The sequence below is a fragment of the Otolemur garnettii genome, unplaced genomic scaffold, assembly GCF_000181295.1.
Source record: "Otolemur garnettii isolate 467f Iridium unplaced genomic scaffold, OtoGar3 scaffold00053, whole genome shotgun sequence".
In the NCBI taxonomy this organism is placed as follows: domain Eukaryota; kingdom Metazoa; phylum Chordata; class Mammalia; order Primates; family Galagidae; genus Otolemur; species Otolemur garnettii.
The window spans coordinates 7,861,950-7,884,617 of NW_003852448.1; the positions used below are offsets into that span (position 1 = coordinate 7,861,950).

Here is a 22,668-nt window from a genome sequence, read left to right on the forward strand (position 1 = left end):
AATCCAGCCCGGACCCGCCAAACAACAATGACAGCTGCAACCAAAAAATAGCCAGGCGTTGTGGCGGGCGCCTGTGGTCCCAGCTACTTGGGAGGCAGAGGCAGGAGACTTGCTTGAGCCCAGGAGTTGGAGGTTGCTGTGAGCTGTGAAGCCACGGCACTCTACCCAGGGGGATAGCTTGAGGCTCTGTCTCAAAAAAAAAAAAAAAAAAAGACTCCTTGTCAAAGAATAACAGCCCACTACACATCTGCGCAGGTTAAAACACAAAACTTGTCATTTCATAATCATAATTGACATGGGCTGGGTTAGGCATCTTAGTATCTCTAATAATATCTGGCACAATCTTTTGTGGTAAATCTTTAATAATAAATATTTGAATGATTAAGCTTTTAGATACTCCTGAGAGAGGTAAGGGGAATCTAGAATTCACCTAAAGAACAAGAAGTGGGTAGCAGTTGGCCCTGGAACACCACTGCTGGGAGGGGCCTTCCCAATGTAGGCAGGCCCAGGCCGGGGGAAACAGGCCTAGAGTGAGACACTGCACTCATTCCTGACGGAATAAGGTGAATTTTTGCAACCTCGTGAGGGTAGGGAGAGGTGGCTGGTGCTGGTCAGGCCGAACCGAACGCAGCAGCCCGTCTAGGTGTCTGGGACAGGCGGGTCGAACGCCCAGGGCACTGCGCCCCGAAGCTGCCGCTCCTGCAAGGAAAAGCTCTGGGTTCGTATGCGGCTTGTCACTTCCTGGGTGCGCAGCGTGAGCCCGAAAATGTCCTCGTGGTAGCGTTGCTGATCCTGCCGGGAAAGAGTTCACCGGGTCAGAGCTGAGTGTGAGACCCCAGCGGGAACCTGACGCGCGTCGCTCCTGTGCCCCACATCGGCCCCCACCCGGTCCCAGCTTGGCCTTGGCCCCGCCCCTCCGCACCCGCAGCACGCCGATTACGTCGCCAGCCTCTTCCAGCTCCATGTCACCCTCGGTCGCCAGGATTCTCTGCACAGTCTGCAGGACGCTGGTTGCCATGGTGACGTCGCCGCAGACGAACATATGGCCCCGCTCCAGGCACAGCACGCGGTACACCTCGGCTGCCAGCTCGGTCCGCAGGAGGTCCTGCACGTACGTCTGCGGGCAGGCGGGGTTAGGGGCGGGCCAGGTTGGCCTAGGTGCTCTGGGGCTGGGTGTGGAGAGGCCTGGAGGGGCGGAGCCAAGCCGGTGGCGAGCCTTTCAGGCGGAGGTGGGCGGGCCCAAAAGGGGTTGAGGGCAGGAGCGTGGGCCGGAGTTGGGCGGGTGGCTGAGCGCTAGTGTGTGAAGGCGGCGGATGTTAGCTGGGGCTGGGGCAGGGGCAGGGGCAGGGGCAGGGGCAGGGCTTCCCACTGGCAAGCGCAAACGTCCTCCCCTTTCTTCCTGTCTTCACGTTACCCCCGCGCCCTCAGGGTACCGCACCTTGGGGCTATCGGGTTCCCGGGAGAAGGCAGTGAGTACGCAGCCAAACACCCCGTGCTGCTGGGCGTCCTGCACCTCATCGCGGTAGAGATGGTCGAGTTGGGAGCATCGGCAGCCGAACACCAAGGTCATGGGGGCGGGCTGCAGCCCTGCAGGCAACAACGCTGTGGCTTGGGAAGGCCACTCCCCTGGGGCGGAGCGCAAGCGTGAAGGCCACCCTAAACCAGGCTGATGTGTGGGGCTGAAGCAACCACTATTTTGGCTGTTTGGACTCTAGAAGAGTTCAGGATGCTTTCACAGAGATCCTGCCACATTCCTGATTTGCGGAGAAGGAAACAGCTCATACAGAATGGTGACTATCCTGGGCTGCAAGGCCCGTGGCGGGGCTACCTATAACGTAGGACTTCTGGCTCAGAATCTGTGGCGTTTGCATTGTGTGACACCTCAGCCCCCTTCCCTGCTTCATCCTCATGTTCTTCCACACTTTCAACTTTTTGTCAAACCATCCTGGGCACCCCACTCCCAACCTGAAAACTTTGTATCTTATTTAGGTCTTAGACACACCTAGGTGAAGTCTGGCACTATGCTGAATACACCAGGGGCATTTCGTTGTCTTTTGAGTCTCAGCCCATCCCTTCCAAAGTTCCATTTCTTTTCTTTTCTTTTTTTTTTTTTGGAGACAGAGCCTCAAGCTGTCCGCCTGGGTAGAGTGCTGTGGCATCACAGCTCACAGCAACCTCCAACTCCTGGGCTCAAGCAAGTCTCCTGCCTCAGCCTCCCACCACAATGCCCGGCTATTTTTGGTTGCAGCCATCATTGTTTGGCAGGCTGGGCTGGATTCAAACCCGCCACCTTAGGTGTAGGTGGCTGACGCCTTAGCCACTTGAGCCACAGGCACTGAGCCCCAAAGTTCCATTTCTTCTGTTTTTAATCCAGTAGACACCTACTATGTGTCAGCCCAGGGAAGCCAGACAAACAGGGCCTGGCCAGCCCTTGCTTCTGGACCCTCCCCTCAGTCTAATTATAAGCCCCCACTTCCAGCCTCTTATCTTCTCTTTCCTATCTGCTTCATGCCTTCCAGCCCACCCCTTTGTCCCTAGATTGTGTGACTCCCTCCTGCCCTCCAGTCATCCCCTTGGCCCCCAGCCTCACCTTTGCTCTCAATGTCATGTAGCCGCTCCTGCCAGAATCCCCGGAAGGGGGCAATGCCAGTGCCTGGGCCCACTAGGATGCAGGGCAAGCTGGGATCAGGTGGCAGGTGGAAGGACGGAGCCCTAAGCAGAGACACTTGGTCAGGTCCCTTCCCTTCCCTGCTCTCCTGTTCCTAATAGCCCAAGTTCCACTGACAAATTAGTTGTTGCTTGTAAAGTCCCTAGATATGTTTATTAAAGGAATTCTGCTTGTAGGCAGAAACTTATGTAGTTCAATTTGGATTGAAGAATACTTAGGGATTTAGAAAATATGGGGAAGACAAGGACAGATTTTTGTTCCTAACAGGTAGTGTTTATTTTAAATAAATAGCCTTATGTGGTACTGTTTCTCATTTGCTGGAGCTCAAGAATTGGAGACCAGTCTGAGAAAAAAGGAGACCCTGTCTCTACTAAAAATATATGGGTGGGCGTTGTGGTGGGTGCCTGAGGTCCCAGCTACTTGGGAAGCTGAGAAAAGAGGATTGCTTGAGCCCAAGTTTGAGGTTGCTGTGACCTATGAGGCCATGGCATTCTACCCAGAGTAACAGTGTCAGACCGTGTCTCAAAAATAAATAAATAAATAAATAAATGTCTTAACATCAGTATTTGGTTTGTATTCAGCAGATTGGTATAGCATATTTGTAAATTGGCCTCCTGAGTGCGTTTGGGTCCCTCGGCCTAGCTCATGCCATCCTGGGAACTCTTCTCAGTCCTACTGAGACTTTTGGTCCCTGATTGTTGAAGGGGGCATGACTACTGAACACAGCACAAGGGAAGGGGATCTTGAGCTCCCTCACCTTCTTTGAGTCCTTATAGACACTGTGGCCAAAGGTGGTCTTTGTCCTAACCAGTCCTCACTGGATTGGGTGAGGACTAGATACCATGCCTTCCAATATTGCACTGAGGCCATGGACACAGTAGTACAGAAGCTATACTCTCAAAAAGCAACAGGGCCAGCAGATCTAATCCCAGTTCTGTCTCTGGAAGCTGTGGTCTCAAGACAGGACCCCAAGTCCAAATTAGCAAGAGGCCCAAAGCTTAGCCAAAGTTCTGAAGTGACCTAACTTAATGACACCCCACACTTGGTGTGGTCCTTTCTGCTTTCAGTAACTCTACTTACCAAAGCAACCACCCTGCCCCTGTGCTACCCTCCACTGTGTCCCCATCTGGTACCAGCCATCCTTGTGGCACTTTCCCCACCCCTACTGGGACAGACCTTACCCACTATGCTTACTCACCCCCTAATGAAGCAGGGCACAGGGTCTCCAGCCTTGAGCTGGCTCAGCCAAGTGGAGCAGACGCCATAGTGCAGGGGGCCTAGCCCATCTAGGGGATGGGAAGAGAGGCCGGTGAGGGGCCTGTGAGGGGCTGGCCTGGCTCTGCTGTGGCCAGCCTGCCCTCATTCTTAGCCTCACCCTGGGTCCTGTAGGCCAGCACAGCTACAGTGAGGTGGATCTCTCCTGGGTAGATGCTGGGTGCTGAGCTGACCGAGTAGTACCGGGGCTGGAGCAGAGGCAGCTGAGTGAGGAGCAGGGGTGCAGGCAGGGCCACCGATGGAAACTGTTCCAGCACCTCTAGCAGTGTGGGACAGCGGAACCACTTCCACTCCTCGTAGCGTCGGGGGTCCTGGCAGGGCATGATATGGTGGGCTTGAGACTCCTAGCCCTTCCTGGCAAATTCTCTTTTGGATCTCTCACTAGCTGAGTCTTCTTAGGGTTTCTCCCTCCTCAGTTAAGGCCAACAAAGGTTTCAGTGTATGTCAGCCAGGAGAAAGCCTAGGGAGCCCCTTGCATGGGGGCTTCCTACCGTGGGGGTCCCCGCTGCTCAGCCTCCCTCTCCAGCCCTTGCTGCCCACTGGGGTGACCCCAACCTGGCTCAGGGCCTCCAGCTCCTGCTGTTCACTGGGCTCTTCAGCCAGGGTGCTGAGCAGGCGAAGGAGTTGAGGGCTGGGTGGGGACGTGATGTCCAGGAAGAAGGTGAGAGCCTGCCGCAGTGTGCATGGGGGCAGCCGGGGGTCCCGCACCCAGCCGGGAGGAGGGCCACCTGGGGGTGGTGCATAGGGAGCTCTCAGGAAAGGGCCTGCTGGGAACTGCACTTTCTGGGCTGATGTTTGCTTTTGGGGGTCTCACTGTGCCCCATGCTGTTTTGTTAGAGAACCTGCCCTTGACAGTAGTGTGGATCTGTCTAGGCAGCCTCAGTGTGTTTGTCTTGGCTCCTCTGACCCTAACCACCCTGCTTATTTAAACCCCAGGTACTGATGTGGCAGGAGACAGACCCAATGCAGAGTGTGGGAGCTGTTGGGAGGAGTCCGGGGGAGGAGAGATGGCTTTTGGAGGGTGTGTAGGAGGCAGCTTCTCAGAAAAGACCTCTGTCCTGAGGATGGTCCTGCAATAAGGCCAGCCTGGTGTGCTGACTGTGAGGGTGGTGGCAGCCCTACCAGTCCTGAGCAGGAAGGGCCTGGGGCCAAGGGGTGGGGCCCTCTCACACTGTGGTGTTCTAGACTGTGCCCCTCACCAGGGCTGCCCTTCTCCAGCTGCTCCACTGCCACTGGTTCGGTGGGTGCTGGCGGGTCCTCCACACGGCTCAGTAGTGCCTCCACAAGGCCAGGCCGGTTGGGTGGACAGATGCCTATGTGGTCCCCTGGCTGGTACTGCAGCCCCTCCTGGCCACTGGTGTCCAGGCGCACCAGGATTGTGGCTCGGCTGGGGATGGGGAGAGGGGGCAGTTAAATGAGGTCAGGGAAGGGGTGGGGGCAGGGAGAACATGGGTAAAGGAGGACATGGGGTCTGGGACAGGGGTAGGCTGGGAGGGGTAAGCCATCTTCCTCACGTGGACTTGCTGCTTTGCAGGTTTTCCACTGAGAGGACTGAGGCCTGGGACATCTTGCGCCTGTGCACATGGGTCAGACCTGGAGTGAGGAGGGCAAAGAGCCTAAGCCTGAGCCAGGGAGCAGGGCCTGGCCTCTGAGTGAGTTAGTCCTGGGTCCCTGAGGTCCTTAGACAGCCAGCAGGGCTGGGGTGAGGTCAGGGTCACACCTGGCAGTAACTGCAGGCCCTCGGCCTGGGCACTCAGCCGGTACCTCTGGCGCTTCCAGCTCCGCTTGGGGCTGAATATGTCTCGTGCGGCAGCCTTGGCATCCTCTCCAACACAGAAAGTCTCACAGGAGGCCTGAGGGATAGGGGTGATGAGGACTGAGGACCTCTGCCACCTAAGAGTGGCCCTAGTGAAGGGCCTGCTCCCCTGCCCAGAGGAGTGGGTGTGGCATGGGCAGTGGAGCTGGGCCTTCTGGATCCTTCTCATTCCTGTGTGGCCAGCAGCCCCAGTGGAGAGAGGTGACAGCACCATTTCTTCTAGCCCATTTCATGGTGTGGCCGCTGGGCCCGGGAACCCTGTTTGTGCTCCTCTGCACATACTGGCTGATCTGCAGCTCTTATCTGGTGTTAATCCTGTGTCCCAGGAGCACAGTGCTTGCCTCATGGAGCTCAATGGAGGTGTCTGAATGTCTAGACCTGCATTCTGACTCCTGCACTTACATTTTACATGCCTCAGTTTCCCCATCTTTACACCTCATTGGGTTCTGGTGAAGATTAAATGAGCTATTTTATCTAAAGCCCTCAGCATGGTGCATGTAGATAGTATGTGCTCCTGGAGAGGGACACAGATTTCGAGTGGCAGAAGGGGGTATACAGGGCAGGACCTTTGGGAGGACGCATATCCTATCTGGTTCTGGTCAGGCACTCATCCAGCAAACTGCTTAGCCAGTTCCAAGCTTGGAATTCAGGGCTCCCCTGTGATTGGTTGAGCCCCGTATCACCAGGTCCTGGTAATCTTTCTCCTGTGGTGTGTGCAAAGTCTTGTATCTCTTCCTTCCTTCCTCAGCCCCCTCCCTTCCTTCCTATCCCAGCTGCTACCACCCTGGTTAAATCACGGTCTCCGTGCTTTGAGTCTTGAGATGCTCTTATTGATCCCACATCTCTATGGTAGTATTCCTAAAACTCTATGTTGCAGCCTCATCCCACTCCAAAACTTGCAGTGGTTCATTTTGTATAAATTCTTTGTCTTATTTTCTGTTCCCTTCTTCCCAGCCAGGGCCTATATGTTTTTTCAGCTTGACCTCTGCAGCAAAACCTCTACCTCCACCATGTGGCCCTCCCTGTGCCCCACCTCCTAGGACACCCTCTTTCTCCAAGTCAGGCCAAACTTCTGAGCTCTGGACTGGACCTGGGAGCAGCACTGGGGAGAATGTGCCCCTGTCAACTCCAGACATGATCCCTAGATGGTCAGTGTTGACTGCCACCCCTCTGGAAGCCCAGACTTGAAGAGTCACAGGCCCTGGGAACCACCTCCCTGTATTTCCCCGCCCCAGTACTATCTGGCCTCTGACTTCCTGTACTTCTGTGCTGGCCTCAGCGTCAGTCTGAGTGTCCATCTGGAACCTCTCTCCACCTGGGAGAGAGGGGGTCCTGTTCTGTACCCCCTCCCTCAGTGTGCCCACTCCTGGGGACCTGCCTGAATGCACCAGGGGTCCCCCTGCCAAGGGGGCTCTCTTTTGGCTTCTCTTCTGCTTGGTGAGGCACTTCCCATTGTCAGTGGGCTCATGTCACCTGCTACTTGGGACTGACCCAAAGTGCTGGCTGTGCAGTGGTGAAATGAGGATGGATTTTGGAAAGAACAGGAAGGGACCAAAGAACCAAACAGGATCAGGGCAGCAGGGAGGCTTCTAGCCTTGATATTGCAGGCCTCAGAAGGAAAGGCCCTGGAGGAGTCTGAGGTTGGAGCAAGGCAGAATGGGGGATGGGGGTAGGCTCACCTGGAAGGCTGCCTGAGCCCAGCCACGGAAGGCCTCTTCCTGGCCACACAGCTCATCACCCTGGCCCAATGGCAGCAGGCGCTCCCCGCCCAGCTCCTCCAGTCGCGTGTCCACCGCACGAGCAAAGGCACAGAAGTGGGGGTATGCCCGGGACCCCAGACCGAACACACAGAACCTGGGGTGCAGGGGTCTGTCACCACAGACCCCATCCTGGTGCCATTTTCCTGGCAGCTTGCCCACCCTGTGACCTTTTCTGTGATGCCCCGAACTGAGGGTGTCCAGACCTGAGGGTGCCCAGGGCCCCTGCACTGTCTGTGTTACTGGACTCCTTCCTCCTCCGCCGCCAAGAGGACACTAATGGGTCTGAGCAGGAGACACTGTTGAAGCGGATTTTGTAACTCCTGACAAGAGAGGACAAAGACAAGTGTGTTACAGGGAACTGAAGACACAATCCAGGGTCTGCCCACCCCGGGACAACTTCAGGGTCTTGGCCTCCGTGGTGGGAAATGCCCTGGCCTCAGGAGAAGCTAAGGGCCAGCACTCTGGGGCCTCTGAGCTGCCTTCCCTCCCTCTCTGAAGGAGACCTCAGGACTATCCCTATCTCAGAGTCCTTGACACTAGGAATGGGCAAGCGCTGAGGGAGCAAGTGCGGGCATCCTTGGGCTACATGGTATCTTCTGTTAGGAAAATGACTTGCAACACAGGGGGAACCTTTCCTGTGTGTCCCCCTCCCACTCACTTGTGCTGTTCTGGCCTCGGGGAGCTGTTGTAGGGGCCCGACATCTCCATTAGGGCTGCGGCGAAGCTCTGGCAGGAGAAGAGTTTGCATCAGGGTTACTTTTGTTTGATTTCAAACTATATGGAAGTTTAAATTATATCAGCTGACCCTTATGATTACTATTATTGATTTGTAACTTGATTTTTATTTGTTCTGAAAATTTCAAGAGGTCTAACCTATTTGAAAAATCACATGGACACATGTAGAGCAAATAAACAGAGAAAGGTTACCCTCATCTCCCCTCTAGGCTGATGCGCTACCAACAGATTGACAGGTGTTAACTTTCTAGCTGTTTTGTTGTACTTATGTGCATGTGCATATTTATAGTTTTGTTAAAAAGTCAAAATGAGACTATACTGTACTTCCTTGCTTTTTATAAATACATAAATAATGACCTGATTCTTTTTAATGGTTACATTGTGTTTCATCACTTGTGTGTACCGTGTATGATTTCTCCCTGACTGAATGACACCTATGGCGTGGCCCACAGATGGTGCCCAGTCTTAGATATATGCCTTGCTTTCTCTCTGGCATATGCCAGCCAGGCAGTCCTTAGAAGCGGATAGCTGACTCCTCGCTTAATGGGGTAGTCACATCATCCTCACAGCAGCACGGGGGAGGGACACTCTTTCCTCTCGCCTACCCAACACAGATATGACCAGTCTTTCATGTTTTAGCCAATTTCATGGGTGAACATAGCTCTCAGTTCCTTTAGCAATGTCTTGGTCACCAGCAGACATCATTTAGGTGGCCCACTTCAGAAAGCTGCCATAAAAACAGCTCAGAGCTACATGAAGCAGATGTTCCTGGAGGAAAAAAGCTGGAGGGAAAGAACATCTACATGCTGAACTGCAGGTGCGTTTGGGTGGCGGTGCAGTAGGTCCCCGTAGCCAGCCTGCAAGATGTGAATTTCAGTGTGTTAATGTTTTGTTGGGGTGTAACATATGTACAGAAAAGCACACACATTGAGTATGTGCAGCTTTGTGGCTTTTTACCGACTGACTAGCCCTAGTGTAATCAGCATCCCATCCAGAAACATTACTAGCATCCCAGAAGTCACCCTGCACTCCCTTCCTTTCCCTGCTGCCTCTACACCACCATCCTGATTTCTAACACTGAGGATTAGTTTGCCTGTTTGTGAACTTTATACAAAGCAAACCTTGCTGGGTGCAATGGCTCACGCTTGTAATCCCAGCACTGTGGGAGGCTGAGGCAGGAGAATTGCTTGAGCTCAGGAGTTCCAGACTTGTTTGAGAGAGTGAGACCCCAATTCATTAAAAAAAAAAAAAATCAGTTGGGCACCGTGGAGAGCATCTATAACCCTAGCGGCTTCCAGAGGCTGAGGCAGTAAGATGCCCACAGCCAGAGTCTGAGGTTGCAGTGAGCTATGACGCCATTGCACTCTGCTCAGGGCACAGGGTGGGACTCTGTCTCAACAACAACAAAAACAACAACAACACCCCAAGGAAATAAAAAGAAAAAAACCCAAACAAACAAAAACAAAGTGAATCTTGTGGTACAGAATGTATTTGTTTGTGTCTGGCTATTTTCATTCTTCATATTTTTTTGAGGTTCTCCTGTATTGTGTGTGGTTATAATTTGTTCACACTTATTTTGATATTGCATTTGAATATACCACACTTTATTTATCCAATTTATCACTGACAGTCATTTGAACTGTTTCCAGCATGGGGTATTATGAACAAATCTGCTATAAATATTTTTGTTCACATCTTTAGTGAGTATGCTCCCATTTTCTGTAAAGTGTATTCCTAGATTTGCTCCATTAAAAAAAATCTGGGGTAAAAACAACATACATAGAAATGCACAGATCTTAAGGGTGCAGTTCAATCCATTTGGCTGTTTGTCAGTTTTATGAAAAAAGAAAAAAGAAAGTTATATATCTACTCCATGACTTAGTAATTCCATTCCTAGGTATTTATCTAAGAGAAATAAAAACATAAGCTCATAAAAGCCTGGCACAAGAATGTTCATAACAGCTTTATTCATAATGGTCTCAAACTGGAAACAGCCCAAGTGGCCATCAACTGAAGAATGGACAAACAAGCTGGGGACATTCATACTGTGAACACTACTCAGCAGTAGAGAGGAGTGAAATAATGCAGCAACGTGGATGCATCTCAAACAGACTGTGTGAAAGACACCATGATACCACGTGGTTCCATTTAGATTACTTTCTATAGCAGGTGCCACTCATCTGTGGTATCAGAGGGCATGCTGGGAGACAGACCAATAGGAAGGGGATTCACTTAGAGGAATTGATGAAAAAACACTCTAGAGTGATAGGAATATTCACTGCTTATTAGGTTGTGAGTTATCTGGGTATACATGCTACATATAGGCTTTAATTACTACTGCTAGTTTTGTTCCAAAGGTAGATCAGAATGAGGGCTGAAATGGTGGGCAGGGAGCCTGCCTGAGAGTAAAAGGGGGTGTTAGTGCTAACAAGGCAGTTAGCTCCAGAAACTGGAGCAGATAAAACCTATGGTGCATCTTACGAGGGTACATGAGAAATTTACTAAATGTAGAATATAAATGTCTTAACACAATAACTGAGAAAATGCCGTGAAGGCTATGTTAACCAGTTTGATAAAAATATTTTGAATTGTAGATAAAACCATCATATTGTACCCCATGATTGCAACGATGTACACAGCTATGATTTAATTTAAAAAAAAAAAAAAAAGGAGGCTTTGCGCCTGTGGCTCAAGTGGCTAAGGTGCCAGCCACGTACACCCAAGGTGGCGAGTTCGAATCCAGCCCGGGCCCACCAAACAACAATGACGGCTGCAACTAAAAAATAGCCAGGCATTGTGGTGGGCACCTGTGGTCCCAGCTACTTGGGAGGCTGAGGCAGGAGACTCGCTTGAGCCCAAGAGTGGGAGGTTGCTGTGAGCTGAGATGCCACAGCACTCTACCCAGAGGGACAGCTTGAGGCTCCTGTCTCAAAAAAAAAAAGAAAAAAGAAAAAAGAAAAAAGAAAAAAAAGGACAGGAAATGAATTGAGCCTGGGGCAGTCCAGCGACACCAGGCATTCATGGTGGTGCTCTAGTGTTTTGTTTCTTTTAAGATTTGTTGAGAAAGTGAAGTTGTTTAATCTACATTAGCATCTAAACAGTGCTCTTTTCTTTGTTCAGAAGAGAAGAAATGGTGTGGTGGTGGTGCATCTGTAGTCCCAGCTTCCCAGCTACTAGGGAGGGTATGTGTGGGGAGTCTCAAAAAAAAAAGCAAAAGCTGGCACAGCATATTCACTGGAGTGAAGTATCCCTATTTTATCGTGAACTATCCCTATTTTCTCATTCACCAATGCCTGCCTGAGAGCATTAACCTCTCTTTGGCCAGCCAGAAGGTGCCTTCCACATATAAAGATGTGCATTTGGGACACAGTGAAGCAGGTGTGTGTTGCGGGGAGCAGCCACAGGGGTGGGCTAATGGTATGGCTTGTCTAAGGTCACAGTCCCCAGTACCATGTCCACCTTCCCACTCTGGGTGTTCTCTCGGCATCTCCACTTTCCATCCTAGGGGGTGTGTGTGTGTGTGTGTGTGTGTCCTGTGTTCTACCCGGTCACTCCACTATGAATTTTTCCTTATTCCCAGTGGCCCCCTCTCCTGGAAGGCCTCACCTCTCCATTTTCTGGGGGATCCCCATTCCCGAATGTGCTGGTCACCACCAACACCAGTGTCTCATGCTCAAGGGACACCACATCATACTCATCCATGCACAGGACCTGTGGGCGGGGAGAAGACAGATGTCCCATGGACTTTTGGCTCCCTGCAGCCCTGTCCTCACACTGGGCCTCCCCGCAGAGCAACATTCAGGCCCCAACTTGATCCTCGAATCTTTGTGGTCCTGGGTTCCTCATAAGCCCTGACTTGTGACCCTCTCCTGTTTAATAGAGTACCTCTGATGATGCTGACAGAGCCCCCTCTCTCCATCTCCCTGCCCTTCTGGGCTCAGCCCTACCCGGGGGTCGAAAGCCTTCCGGAAGAGTCTCCCCAGCTGCTGCGCGTAGCTCTGGGCCCGTCCAGTCTCTGAGCCATACAGAACTGTGGCCTTCACTCGCTTTGCCATCACTGTGCCCATGAGTGAGGCAGAGATCTTCACCGCGCTGCAGGGAGGGACGGGTGAGGTATCCCGGGGGTGCAGAGGTGGGGCCTTCCCAGGCAGGGGTCTGAACCCTATCAGAACAAGGTCTTGGGGTACTGAATGGTGGTTCCAGACCACTGATAGGGCTGGGTGTCCTCAGGGCATGGGTGAGGGAGGGCAGGACTCCTAAGGTACCCACTTGGCCACTTCCTTAAAGGTCTTCTTCCTGGCGATGCCGGTGCCCTTGGCTGCATTCCCCTTCCAGGGGTCTGGCTGCAAAGAAAGGGTAGGGGGGAGGTGAGTAAAGAATATAAAGATTAGAGCTCCCTAGGGTCTGCTTAGTTAGAGCTGGGCCCCGGTGGGCAAGAGCCAGTTGGCACTCGTACCTGGTACCGGAAGGCAGGGGACAGGAAGTAGTTGACCATCTCCTGATGGAAGACAGGAGTGAGGCTGCCTGAGATGGGAGGCACAATCCAGGCCCAGTCAGCAGGGCAACCCCCCCTGGCCTTCTGTTCATTCTCCAGGTGCTTCATGAAGGAGGCTGTGGCAGCATGGTGGTCCACGATGGTCACTTTGGCCAGCTGGGGTGGGAAGGGAAGGGGAGAAGCTGGGCTCAGATGAGGCCCACAAAGTGCAGCCATTCTATCTCTGCCAATTTTGTCACCCCAAACCACACTGTGCCCTGGGCCACTCCCAATCTAACAGATTCTATGTCCCCTTACATCACAATGTCACCCCAAATTGCCGCTTGCATGGCCATGCTCAGAGCTCAACACACAATAGCAGCTTTAATCTCTATTAACTATGCCTTGGCCCCCAAACCAAAATATCCTAAACTTTTTTTTTTAGATGAACTAAAGAGCTTTATTGACATCACAGTACGTTCAAGAATAATTTTAAGGGCTCGGCGCCTGTGGCTCAAGCGGCTAAGGCGCCAGCCACGTACACTTAAGGTGGCGGGTTCGAATCCCCAGCCCAGGCCCGCCAAACAACAATGATGGCTGCAACCAAAAAATGGCCAGGCGTTGTGGCAGGCGCCTGTAGTCCCAGCTACTTGGGAGGCTGAGACAGGAGACTCGCTTGAGCCCAGGAGTTGGAGGTTGCTGTGAGCGTGATGCCATGGCACTCTACCCAGGGGGATAGCTTGAGGCTCCATCTCAAAAAAAAAAAAAAAAGAATAATTTTAAGAACATTATAGCTGAAAGAGAATGGCATCTTTATAGTCTTATGAACTATTTTTGTTTGAAAAAAATGTAATACAAAGAAATCCTATTAAGTAACTTGGAGAAGCATTGAAAAAAAGTATACCTATTTACAGATTAAAAAAAAAAAAACAACTTTGATTTCACCTAAACAGCCACAATATGCCTCTATGATGAGACAAGCCCTTTAAAACTTATGGAACTTTTTTTAAACAACATTAAATATTTTAACCTTTTGAGACTTCAAGAAGCACTCAGCAGGCAGGTACTAACTAGTCTATAACAAACTATAACTCCCAGCATGCTTTGTACCCTCATACACAGCATGCCCTGGATCCTCATATTAGAATTTCCAGAATCCAGTGGTCCCACGAACTACAATACCCACATGACCCGGGAATCAGAATTACTGAGCATGCCCTATTCAGCAGGGTTCCCAGTGCATATTAGGCCTGGAAGTACCTGGAATAGCATGTTCTGTGTCCCAGAACTACAGGCCTAGGGTGCCCTATGGCACCCGGGCTGGGGAACATCTCCCATTTGTCCCATCTGCCTGGGTTCTAAGTGCCTCTATCTATTCCACGCCCATGTCACCCCCAAGTCCCTTGCCCTCCTGGCCAGTCTGGGCCTGCGCACCTGGTAACTGTGCAGCACAGCCACGTTAATTTCCACTGCTGCCCTGTCTTTCCACAAGGACGAGGTTGTCCGGGTATCCAGGTCCATGCAGACAGCCACATCCTGGGACAGAAGTGTGTGTAGCATTGGTAGGGACAGAGGCGATTGGGAGCAGATGGAGATCATCTCTTTCTAAAACTTGTGGGTAGAAGGAGTCAGGTAGGTGCTTGACTGGGAGGTCTGACTGCCTAGAGGGCTGGGTGAGATTTTGCCTGCAAAGATGCCTCAGAGCAGAGAGGCACTTTGGGCCAGTCACTTCTCAGCTTTGCACCTTAATTTCTCATTTCTAAAATGGGGCTTTGGCGAGGTGTGGTGACTTCTGCCTGTAATCCCAGCACTTTGCAAGGCTGAGGTGGGAGGGCACAGGGCTGGGGCCCTCAGAGATTGAGACCAGGAGTTTGAGACCAGTCTGGGCAATAGCAAGACCTTGTCTCTATGGAAAAAAAAAATTAGTTGGGCGTAGTGGTATACATCTATACCCCTAGCTACTTCGGACGGTGAGCCAGGAAGATCGCTTTTGCCCAGGAGTTTGAGGCCACTGTATTTCAGCCAGGGTGGCAGAGTAGGACCCTGTCTCAAAACATAAAAAATAAAAAACCTTAATCTGAGTCAAGATCTCCTTTGAGAATCTACTGAAAGCTATAGAGTTATAGATCCTATACCTGGAAAAATAACTCCGTATTCACACAAAGTCTCACACACACCCCTTTGCCCCAACCTTCGTGGTTCCAGAGCCTCATCTCAGTTCCAGTTAGGAGACGGTCCTGGACCCACCAATGCTCAGACTCTCCTAGTGGATGGCATTCTGCAGATCCAGGGGAAGAGTCGGACTCCAGCCCTGGGTACTGCAGCCACGGTCCCCTTACTTGCTGCCGCTCACCTCCAGGATGTTGTAGCGGTGAGGGTCACACAGGTTGCGCATGCCAATCTCAGTGCTCATGTACCAGCCACTGAAGGGGGCCGCAGGGAACTCCAGGCCCCCAATTTCCAGCAGCATGTTGGACACCGCTGGGAGGGCATACCAGCGCAGGTCCAGGGCTGAGAACCACTCCAGCCTGGGGATGTCAGGGTGTTGGATCAGTGAAGGGGGAACCTTCACCAGCACCCACCCCTGAGGCCCTTTCTTGGGGTGCTTGGGACATGCCCTTCCACCCAATCCAGTCAGCCCCTGTTGTGCTCACGTAGGGTGCTCCAAGGGCACCTCAAGGACCAGCTCAGGTGGCAGAGTGAAGAGTTCTGGGGGCTCATCTGGGACCTGCAGTAGCAGGGGCAGCACGTCGAAGCGGCCATTTCCTGGGACCCAGCCGTGCTGGATGCAGAGCTGTGGGGAGCGGGCTGAGGTGGGTCTGAGGGCCCCAGCCCTGTGCCCTCCTCAGTGACTCCCTCCATCAGCTGCCTCCCATCCCTCATGGAAGGATTCTTCACTTCAATGAGGGATTCCCTCTTCCTGCTCACGAAGTCCTCTTTGGCTGAACCCCTGTGCCTCATCCCTCTGGCTTCCCCTTCCTCTGCCTCAAGGCCACCCTATGGGTTGCTCTGGGTGCCTACCTCGGTGATCTCCACATTGGCTGGGTCACCTCGCACAGAGCCATCCTGCTGCCTGTAGCCCGCATAGCGAATCAGCTGGCTGTTCCAGATCCGGAAGTCCCGGCGGCCCGGGCAGCGCTGCGGGAACACTGTGATGGCTGAGCTGGAGTGGGCAGAGAGCTGATCAGAGCCCCACCTTCACTGCTACGGTGGCGGGGAAGGCTGGGGACACTCACCGAAGGTTGCCCCGGTTGGTGGCATACTTGATGTGATTGCAGATGAAGGTGAACATTTCCTGGGCAGACCTACAATCTCGGGCATCGAACACCTATGCCGGCCACAGCAGGGGGGAGGAAGGAGAAGAGAGAGATGGATCTCAAGGACCAGTCCACAGGGGTTACAACAGGAGGAAGGGTCTGGGGAGTCACTTTCTGACTGTGGGCCGATTCGTTCTCCTCGGGGCACCCTGCACACCCAGCTCTGCCATGCTGGCTCCTCATCTTGCTCCTAGGTCTAGCGGCTCCATCCATTTCCATAGGAGCTGACTCTGTACCACAAGCAGAGGGACCGGGTCACTGCCAAACTGATGCTTGGGGAAGGCAGATAACCCTGTCAGCCATCTGGCTGTCCTTAAACATGATGATGTTGGGAAGGGGGTGGCTGCACTAGTGGCCTCCCCTATGACCCTGCCAATCCTGATATTTTCATACTAGGAGGAGCCACCTGGCCTGGCTGAGGAGAAGCCTCAAGAGGGACCTGGGAGGTCCCATTCTTGCTTAGGGGAGGAAGAAACTTTGTTTTGGATGGGTAAGGGTGGTGTGACTGGCCTGGGACCAAGGCAGGGACAGCTGGGAGTGGAGTCTCTTATGGAAGTACAGATGGGTTCAAAGCTAAGCTGAAGCTTTGAGCAACTTAAAGCATTAGGCAAGTGTCAGACAGGAACGTTCTGATTTCACTGGAGGCTCCTTTGGGATTTACTGGGCATGTGGCTTTATTCCAAATTCTCTGGTGGCCAGTTACAGCTAAGGAGGCCAAGGTCACGGATCCAGTTCTGCTGTGGGTCACCGTGTTTCTCCTAGCACCATGGTCACAGGCTGTTGCAGCATGCTGGGCTAGCCCTGAGTGTGTGAGGAAGGGTGTGGGACTGAGGTAGGGTCTGGGAGGGAGCAGTAGGGAGGGGCGCCAGGAGGGTCTGGCTCAGAGGGCCAGCTGTTCTTCCCTACTGGAGCCAAGGCATGGCTATATGGCTTAATGCACTGCCAGGCGTCAGCTGCTGGGCTGAGTCTCCAGGGGTTCTGAGGGTAGGACCAGTCCTCTTACCTTTCTCATCTTTAAAGGAACAGGCAGGGGTTTCCTCACTGCTCTGGACCCTTGGGAAGCCTCAAGAGTGGCCCCACCCGCCTTCCCTTTTGCTAGCTGGCCACACCTGCAGCTTCCCCCACTGGATCCGGCCCACGCAGCGGGGGGCATTGCGCCATGCCTGCTTGGCCCCGAATACTAGTTCACTCTCCCGAAGCTGATAGGTGCCTGTGGCTGCCACCTCAGCTTCCACCTCTTGGAGCCGCTGCTGGTGGGCCTGGGAGCCACTCCTGGAAAGGAGAGGGGAGGGAAGAGGATGAGCAGGAAGCTGTGTAGGGCACAGAGGGCTGGGGGCACTGAGCTTGGGCCCTGTGTGGTGCCAGGCCTTGGAAGGGACTGGATCGTGGGGAAGGTGATTACGAGGTTTCTAGGGCCTCAGTGGGACAAGGAGGGCTACAAATGTCTCACCGCTTGATGGAGCCGAAGTACTGGTTGATGAAGGCCCTGGCCTGACTCAGCAGCTGCTCAGGGGCTGCAGGCCCTGAAGAGGGCCCGCTCTGCAGCTTCCGTGGAAACACAAGGGAGCCCAGGCAGCGTCTTGGGGTGCAGGGCCCATCCTGGGTTGGAAGAGCAGGGTGCTCAACGTTCAGGAGCAGGGTAGGGTACAGGGGTGGGGGCAGCAGGAGGGAGGGTCCATATAGGTGTGGGTGGGGCCAAGGGTGAGCCTGGAAACGGGGTGGCGGGGGTGGGGTGGGGTGGTGGTGGTGGTGGTGGAGTGGGGAGTTTGGAGGGCAGAACTTGAACCAGGATTGGGGGTTACCAAAATCCCCTGCATATCCCTGAACTCCTCTGGTTCTTTTCTTTTTGGAGAAGTCCTCAACTCTTTTAGGAGACAAGGGGCCAATTCAGAGCAGGGTGGAGCTTCCCTCTCCGTGTCATCTGAGGTCCCCCCTCAGTACCCTAGCTCTGGAGAGGTGGTGGAGACCTGGTGGGGCCTGGCCTCACCTGTTGTGCCTGGATGCTGAGGGTGTCGTAGGCGATGCTCCCCACCTCCCAGTTCTTCACTCGAGGGAACTTGGGCCCTTCCGGGGGCTGGGTTAGTGGGGGGCTGTTGGGAGCCAGGGATGGGGTCATGAGGGAGGCCTTACAGATGGAGCCAGAGGCCCTCCTATGGCACCAATAATGGCGATTTGTTGTTCACCTGCTTGCATGCATGCTTTCTAAGATTTTCTCTGTCAGCCCTCCCAGCTACCTGGGAGGAAGGCAAATGTCTATGTCCCCTTTACAGAGGGACCCAAGGCTCAGAAAAGCCAGGCAGTAGGCCAGAGGGTGTACGTTACGGGCACAGCTTGCAGTTTGATGCTTGGGTACTCAGTCTGGTCCCAGCTGGGTTATCCCAGTGCTCAGCTCCTGGGTCCTGAGGCTGGTCCACAGCCCATCTAGTCCCATCTCACCTCTTCTGGAGGTGGGGTGTATAGGCCCCTTGAGGTTGCCATGAAGCCTACCTTATGGGGGACAGACCTGGTGCCAGAGCTGAGTGGAGCCCCAGCAGGGATTCCTCATCCCGATTTCCCTCCCCGTGCCCCTCCTGACAGCAGCCCCTATGTGAAGGGAAGCCTTGGAGGCCTTATCATTTCCTCCCAGAGCCGCCAGCAGTGGGGAGGAAGGGAGGGACTCAGCCTCCCCCAGCCCTTCCCTGCAGAGCCTCCTGCTGCCCTAGCGCCATGCCACCTGGCCTGATACCCCACTAGGCCTCAGGGTCCTTACTCTCCTGGTCCCTCTGCCCCAGGGAAGACTCTTCTGGGACTGAGGTTGAAAGTTCCAGTGGGGTTGACATCCCGTGGGGTGGAGGTAGGGAGGGTGAGGAAGGGCCTAGCAATTCTTTTCGGCCACCTACCCCTAAGGGCCTGAGTCTCCTGACCCAACCCTCCTCCCTTCCATAAGACCCCACTTCCTCTCTCTCATAACCACCATGCCCAGTTGCTTTCTTTGGTTAAATAAACATCACTAGTTAAAAGCTTGTCTGAGCTAGATGTGTATAGCCCCATGGGGCAAATACTGCTATAGTCCTGTCTTATATGAATCAAAGGCTCAGAGAGGTTAAGTAACTTGCTCAAAGTCAAACAGCTGTTGGTGGCAGAGTAGCATGCAAGCCCTGCCCTGATTCTGTAGCCGGTACCCTTACTTCTACCTTCACCTGCTTCCCACTGGCCCTGACCCTGGTCTCTTTTTCTGACCCTGACTGTGCTATTCTATGTACACCAAGAGACCATTAGCGTTGCTGACCTGGCCTTCCCAGCTGGGCTGCAAGCCTGACGCCACCCTCCTGCCCACCTGCTCCTAGTGCAGGGCCCTCACCTGTGTTCTGGTGCTGGTGGGGGCGGGGACGCTGGGGCCTGGCTGGGCTCAGGTGCTGGGCTGGCTGGGCCCTGCTTGCCACAAAGCCCGAGGCCTAGCCCCAGCCCCAGGCCACAAGGTGGCCCAGGTTCCTGGGCCACACTCTTCAAGTTGCCCATGTCGCTGCGCGTCAACTCTGCTGCTTGCCAGTGCAGAGCTCTGGCCTTTTCCTTAGGAAGCAGGGGGAGGGTAGGGGGCAGTGGGAGGGGGCTCTCTGGTGCTGGCCCTTGCCCCGCCCCGTTCCATACACAATGGGACAGGAACAAGGCTGGCTGGGAGGCTCTGAAGCCTCGGCTCCATGCCCATGGCCTGGAGGGTGGAGGGCCGGACGCCTGTGTTCCGCTGTGAAGACTGAGGCTGATAAGTGGGAATCCAGGTGTCCAGTAGATCCCTGGGGCTGAAGCACAGGAGCCCAAGTAAGGGGGAATGGCAGGTGGAGACACGAGAGGGTCAGGAAGTGTCTTCTGTTGTGTCACACCAAAAGGGTGGCCTTTGGCCTCACCCCTGCCAACCCTTTCACCCCTCCTCCTTGAAAGGCTAGGAGGAAAGTAAGCAGTAACAGGGTGATGGGATCCCACATTTTCAGTGACCATACGGAACCTCCAGGGTCACCCGAGTACTTCTTCACCAACCTCTTTACATCTAAGTGCCCCTAGACTCTGACTTTGAGGCCTTTTAAGTTCTTGGGGATACGTGTAAGGGCCCAGTAAGAATGCAGTGACTTTTTGTTCTTGAGTCTGGCTTTAGGGTATCCCTTCTCCTCCCAGCCCCAATTTCCTGGAACCCCCACCTCCCATGACTCAAGTGGGGGACACAAAAGAGCAGGAAGCTGCCATCTAGGGCCTCCACCCCCACCCTGTCATCCAGTGACGCACACTTCCCTGGGCAAGCAGGTCAGCAGAGAGAGAGGCAACCGCAGCCTGGGCAGGGCCAGACTCCTGGGGGAGATCTTGGAGTCCTGGCCCTTGTGTGGGGGCAAGAAAAACTACAGTTCCCAGAATGCAGATGGGAGGCACCAGTATTCCTCAGGCTCCTCAGGCAGGAGGGCATGCTGGGTGTTGTAGTTCTATGCCATCGGGGCTAGAGAAAGGCCGCTGGCTGGGCATCTGGGTCCACAGCCCTGGGGTCTGAGACCTCAGAGACTGAGAGAAACTGTGAGAAAGAAACGGAAGCTGAGAGACTGGGAGAGGCAGAGATTGGGAGAGGCAGACAGGCAGACAAACAAACATGTGGATTTGTGTTGGCCAGACTCCTGTGAAAAGCAGTGGAGGATAAGGCCAGGGTGGGCCTGGGTGGGAGGCGGGCAAGAAGACCAGCCGGAAGGAACAGGCTGTGCTAAGCGCTCTGGGGTCACACCAGGAGGTGGGGGCTGCCCATTTTGTAGGGTGGAGGGGACGAGGCCTCATGGACTGAGAGAAACCTGCTCTAGACGCCGCGTGCTCTGCTGCCTGTTGCTCCAGAGGAGGGAGACTGGGTGGTGTGCTATGCTCGGCCCAGGCCTTCTCCCAGGCCCTGAGCCTGTGGCTCTGTCCAAGCCTACTGCCTCATCTTCCCAGTGAGGAGGATGGATGGGATGCAGCTCCCTGCCCCTTCTAGACGTTGTTGACATGCTGATGGGAAAGACAGACCCCAAGTCTGGCTCCTGTATTCAGATATTCCCTAAAATGTGCATGGCTGAGAATGATTCCTTCCAGGTTCCCATTAATGAAGTTGTGCCTGGTGTCCTTGGGGTCAAGATGACAACTAGCCTCAGATGCTGGTGTCCTCATGACTTCTTGCCTGCACCACTGGCTGTGGCCTGTCCCTGTTCTCTCTCGACCCCAGGGTCACCCTTTCCCATCTAGGCTACATGCTGCTGACAGATTCCTTTCAAAATCAGGGCTTACCTCATGTTTTAACCCCACCGGAAATCTTCAGCCAAGGCCAAGGCCAAAGCAACTCTGACATACTGTCCTAGCCCTCGATTTCCCCAGCACACTGCTCACCCTCTGTTCTAGACAAACTGGCTTTCTCATTGATTCTCATGGACTCTGCCTCTGACCTTTGCTGTGCTGTCCCCTCCAAAGGAAATCTCTTTCCCCTTCCTCTGGCTAAGCAGTGGCAGCTCTGGGGGTGTCCTGCCAGATCTCTGTCCTAGAGATCAGGAAGTGCAGTGGCTGACAGCTTTCAGCTTTGATGCTTGCAAATTTGCCCAGCATTCAGTCCAGGGGCATGTGCTTGCCTGGGTACTTCACACAGCCCCAGGAGGTATCTAGGCTCCTCCAGAGGCATCTATATGCTAGTGTCACCTGCAGGGTTAGCTGAGACTCAGCTCTCTGTGTCTGATGGCTTCCTACTCAATCCCTCTTAGCCCCTCCTTCTACACGTGTCTGGCCTGCATCACGGTTTGTATCCTTGCCCTGTTTACCCCTGCTCCTTCTCCCCATTATCTTTCTTAGACATCACCTCCTGTAATTCTCTTGTATTTCTAACTCCTTCTTAGAGGTCTCTCCCTCTAGGTGGCTCTTTGTCACTCTGTATCCCAGGCCCTGGACCATTCCTTCCTCTGGTTCCTCTGCTCTGTGTGTGAATTGTCCCCCCTACTCCTCATGAACCTATATTCTCTGGAGGACACAGATTGGTTCTTCCTGTTTGGGACCACCTGCTGGGTCTGAGCCCCCTGCACTGAGTAGTTGCTTCATAAACATTGGCTTGCTTGTCTGCAAGTATGTGTAGCCATCCCAGGGACCAGTGGCTGTGTTCTGGAGGCAGTGGATAGGGATAGGGGCCACTGAGAAGGGGTCTGGCTGAGGCTAGATGAGCCGGGGCAGGCAAAGGGAAGGGTCAGTCAAGATCAGCAGTTCTCAACCTGTGGGTCACAACTCCTTTGTAACAATGAAAATACATCCTGGATATCAGTTATTTACAATATGATTAATAACAGTAGAAAATTACACTTATGAAGTAGCAATGAAAATAATTTTATGGTTGGGTGTCACCACAACATGAGGAATGGTATTAAAGGATCGTGGCATTAGGAAGCATTAGGAAGGTTAAGAACCACTGGTCTAGGTGAAGGGAACAGGCCCAAGAGGGAGCACTCTCTGGCCAAAATAGTTCAGTATAGGCAGCACTGAAGGCTGTGGGCCAGGATAGGCTTGAATTGTATTTGATCTGGGGCAGAGGACATTGTGGCAGGAGTTTTAAGAAAAGGAAGAGAATGGCTCGGCGCCTGTGGCTCAAGTGGCTAAGGCGCCAGCCACGT

At 53.5% G+C, this 22,668-nt stretch overlaps 1 protein-coding gene across 1 annotated transcript; it reads right to left on the reverse strand.

Moving 5' to 3' along the window:
- Window positions 1–355: 355 nt before the first annotated feature.
- Window positions 356–19,543, reverse strand: NOS3 (nitric oxide synthase 3). Its single transcript, XM_003792054.3, has 26 exons — window positions 19,386–19,543; window positions 18,033–18,135; window positions 17,496–17,644; window positions 17,155–17,317; window positions 15,965–16,056; window positions 15,750–15,891; window positions 15,383–15,522; window positions 15,082–15,256; window positions 14,163–14,264; window positions 12,711–12,905; window positions 12,524–12,597; window positions 12,202–12,346; window positions 11,861–11,965; window positions 8,178–8,245; window positions 7,723–7,839; window positions 7,439–7,613; window positions 5,664–5,796; window positions 5,458–5,536; window positions 5,143–5,330; window positions 4,499–4,671; window positions 4,044–4,254; window positions 3,867–3,954; window positions 2,591–2,712; window positions 1,439–1,587; window positions 923–1,117; window positions 356–792 (listed from the first exon to the last, which is right to left on the reverse strand). Exons 1-26 carry the CDS (start codon window positions 19,541–19,543, stop codon window positions 640–642), a joined length of 3,594 nt encoding a protein of 1,197 aa, XP_003792102.1. The 3' UTR covers window positions 356–639.
- Between the last annotated feature and the right edge of the window lie 3,125 nt (window positions 19,544–22,668).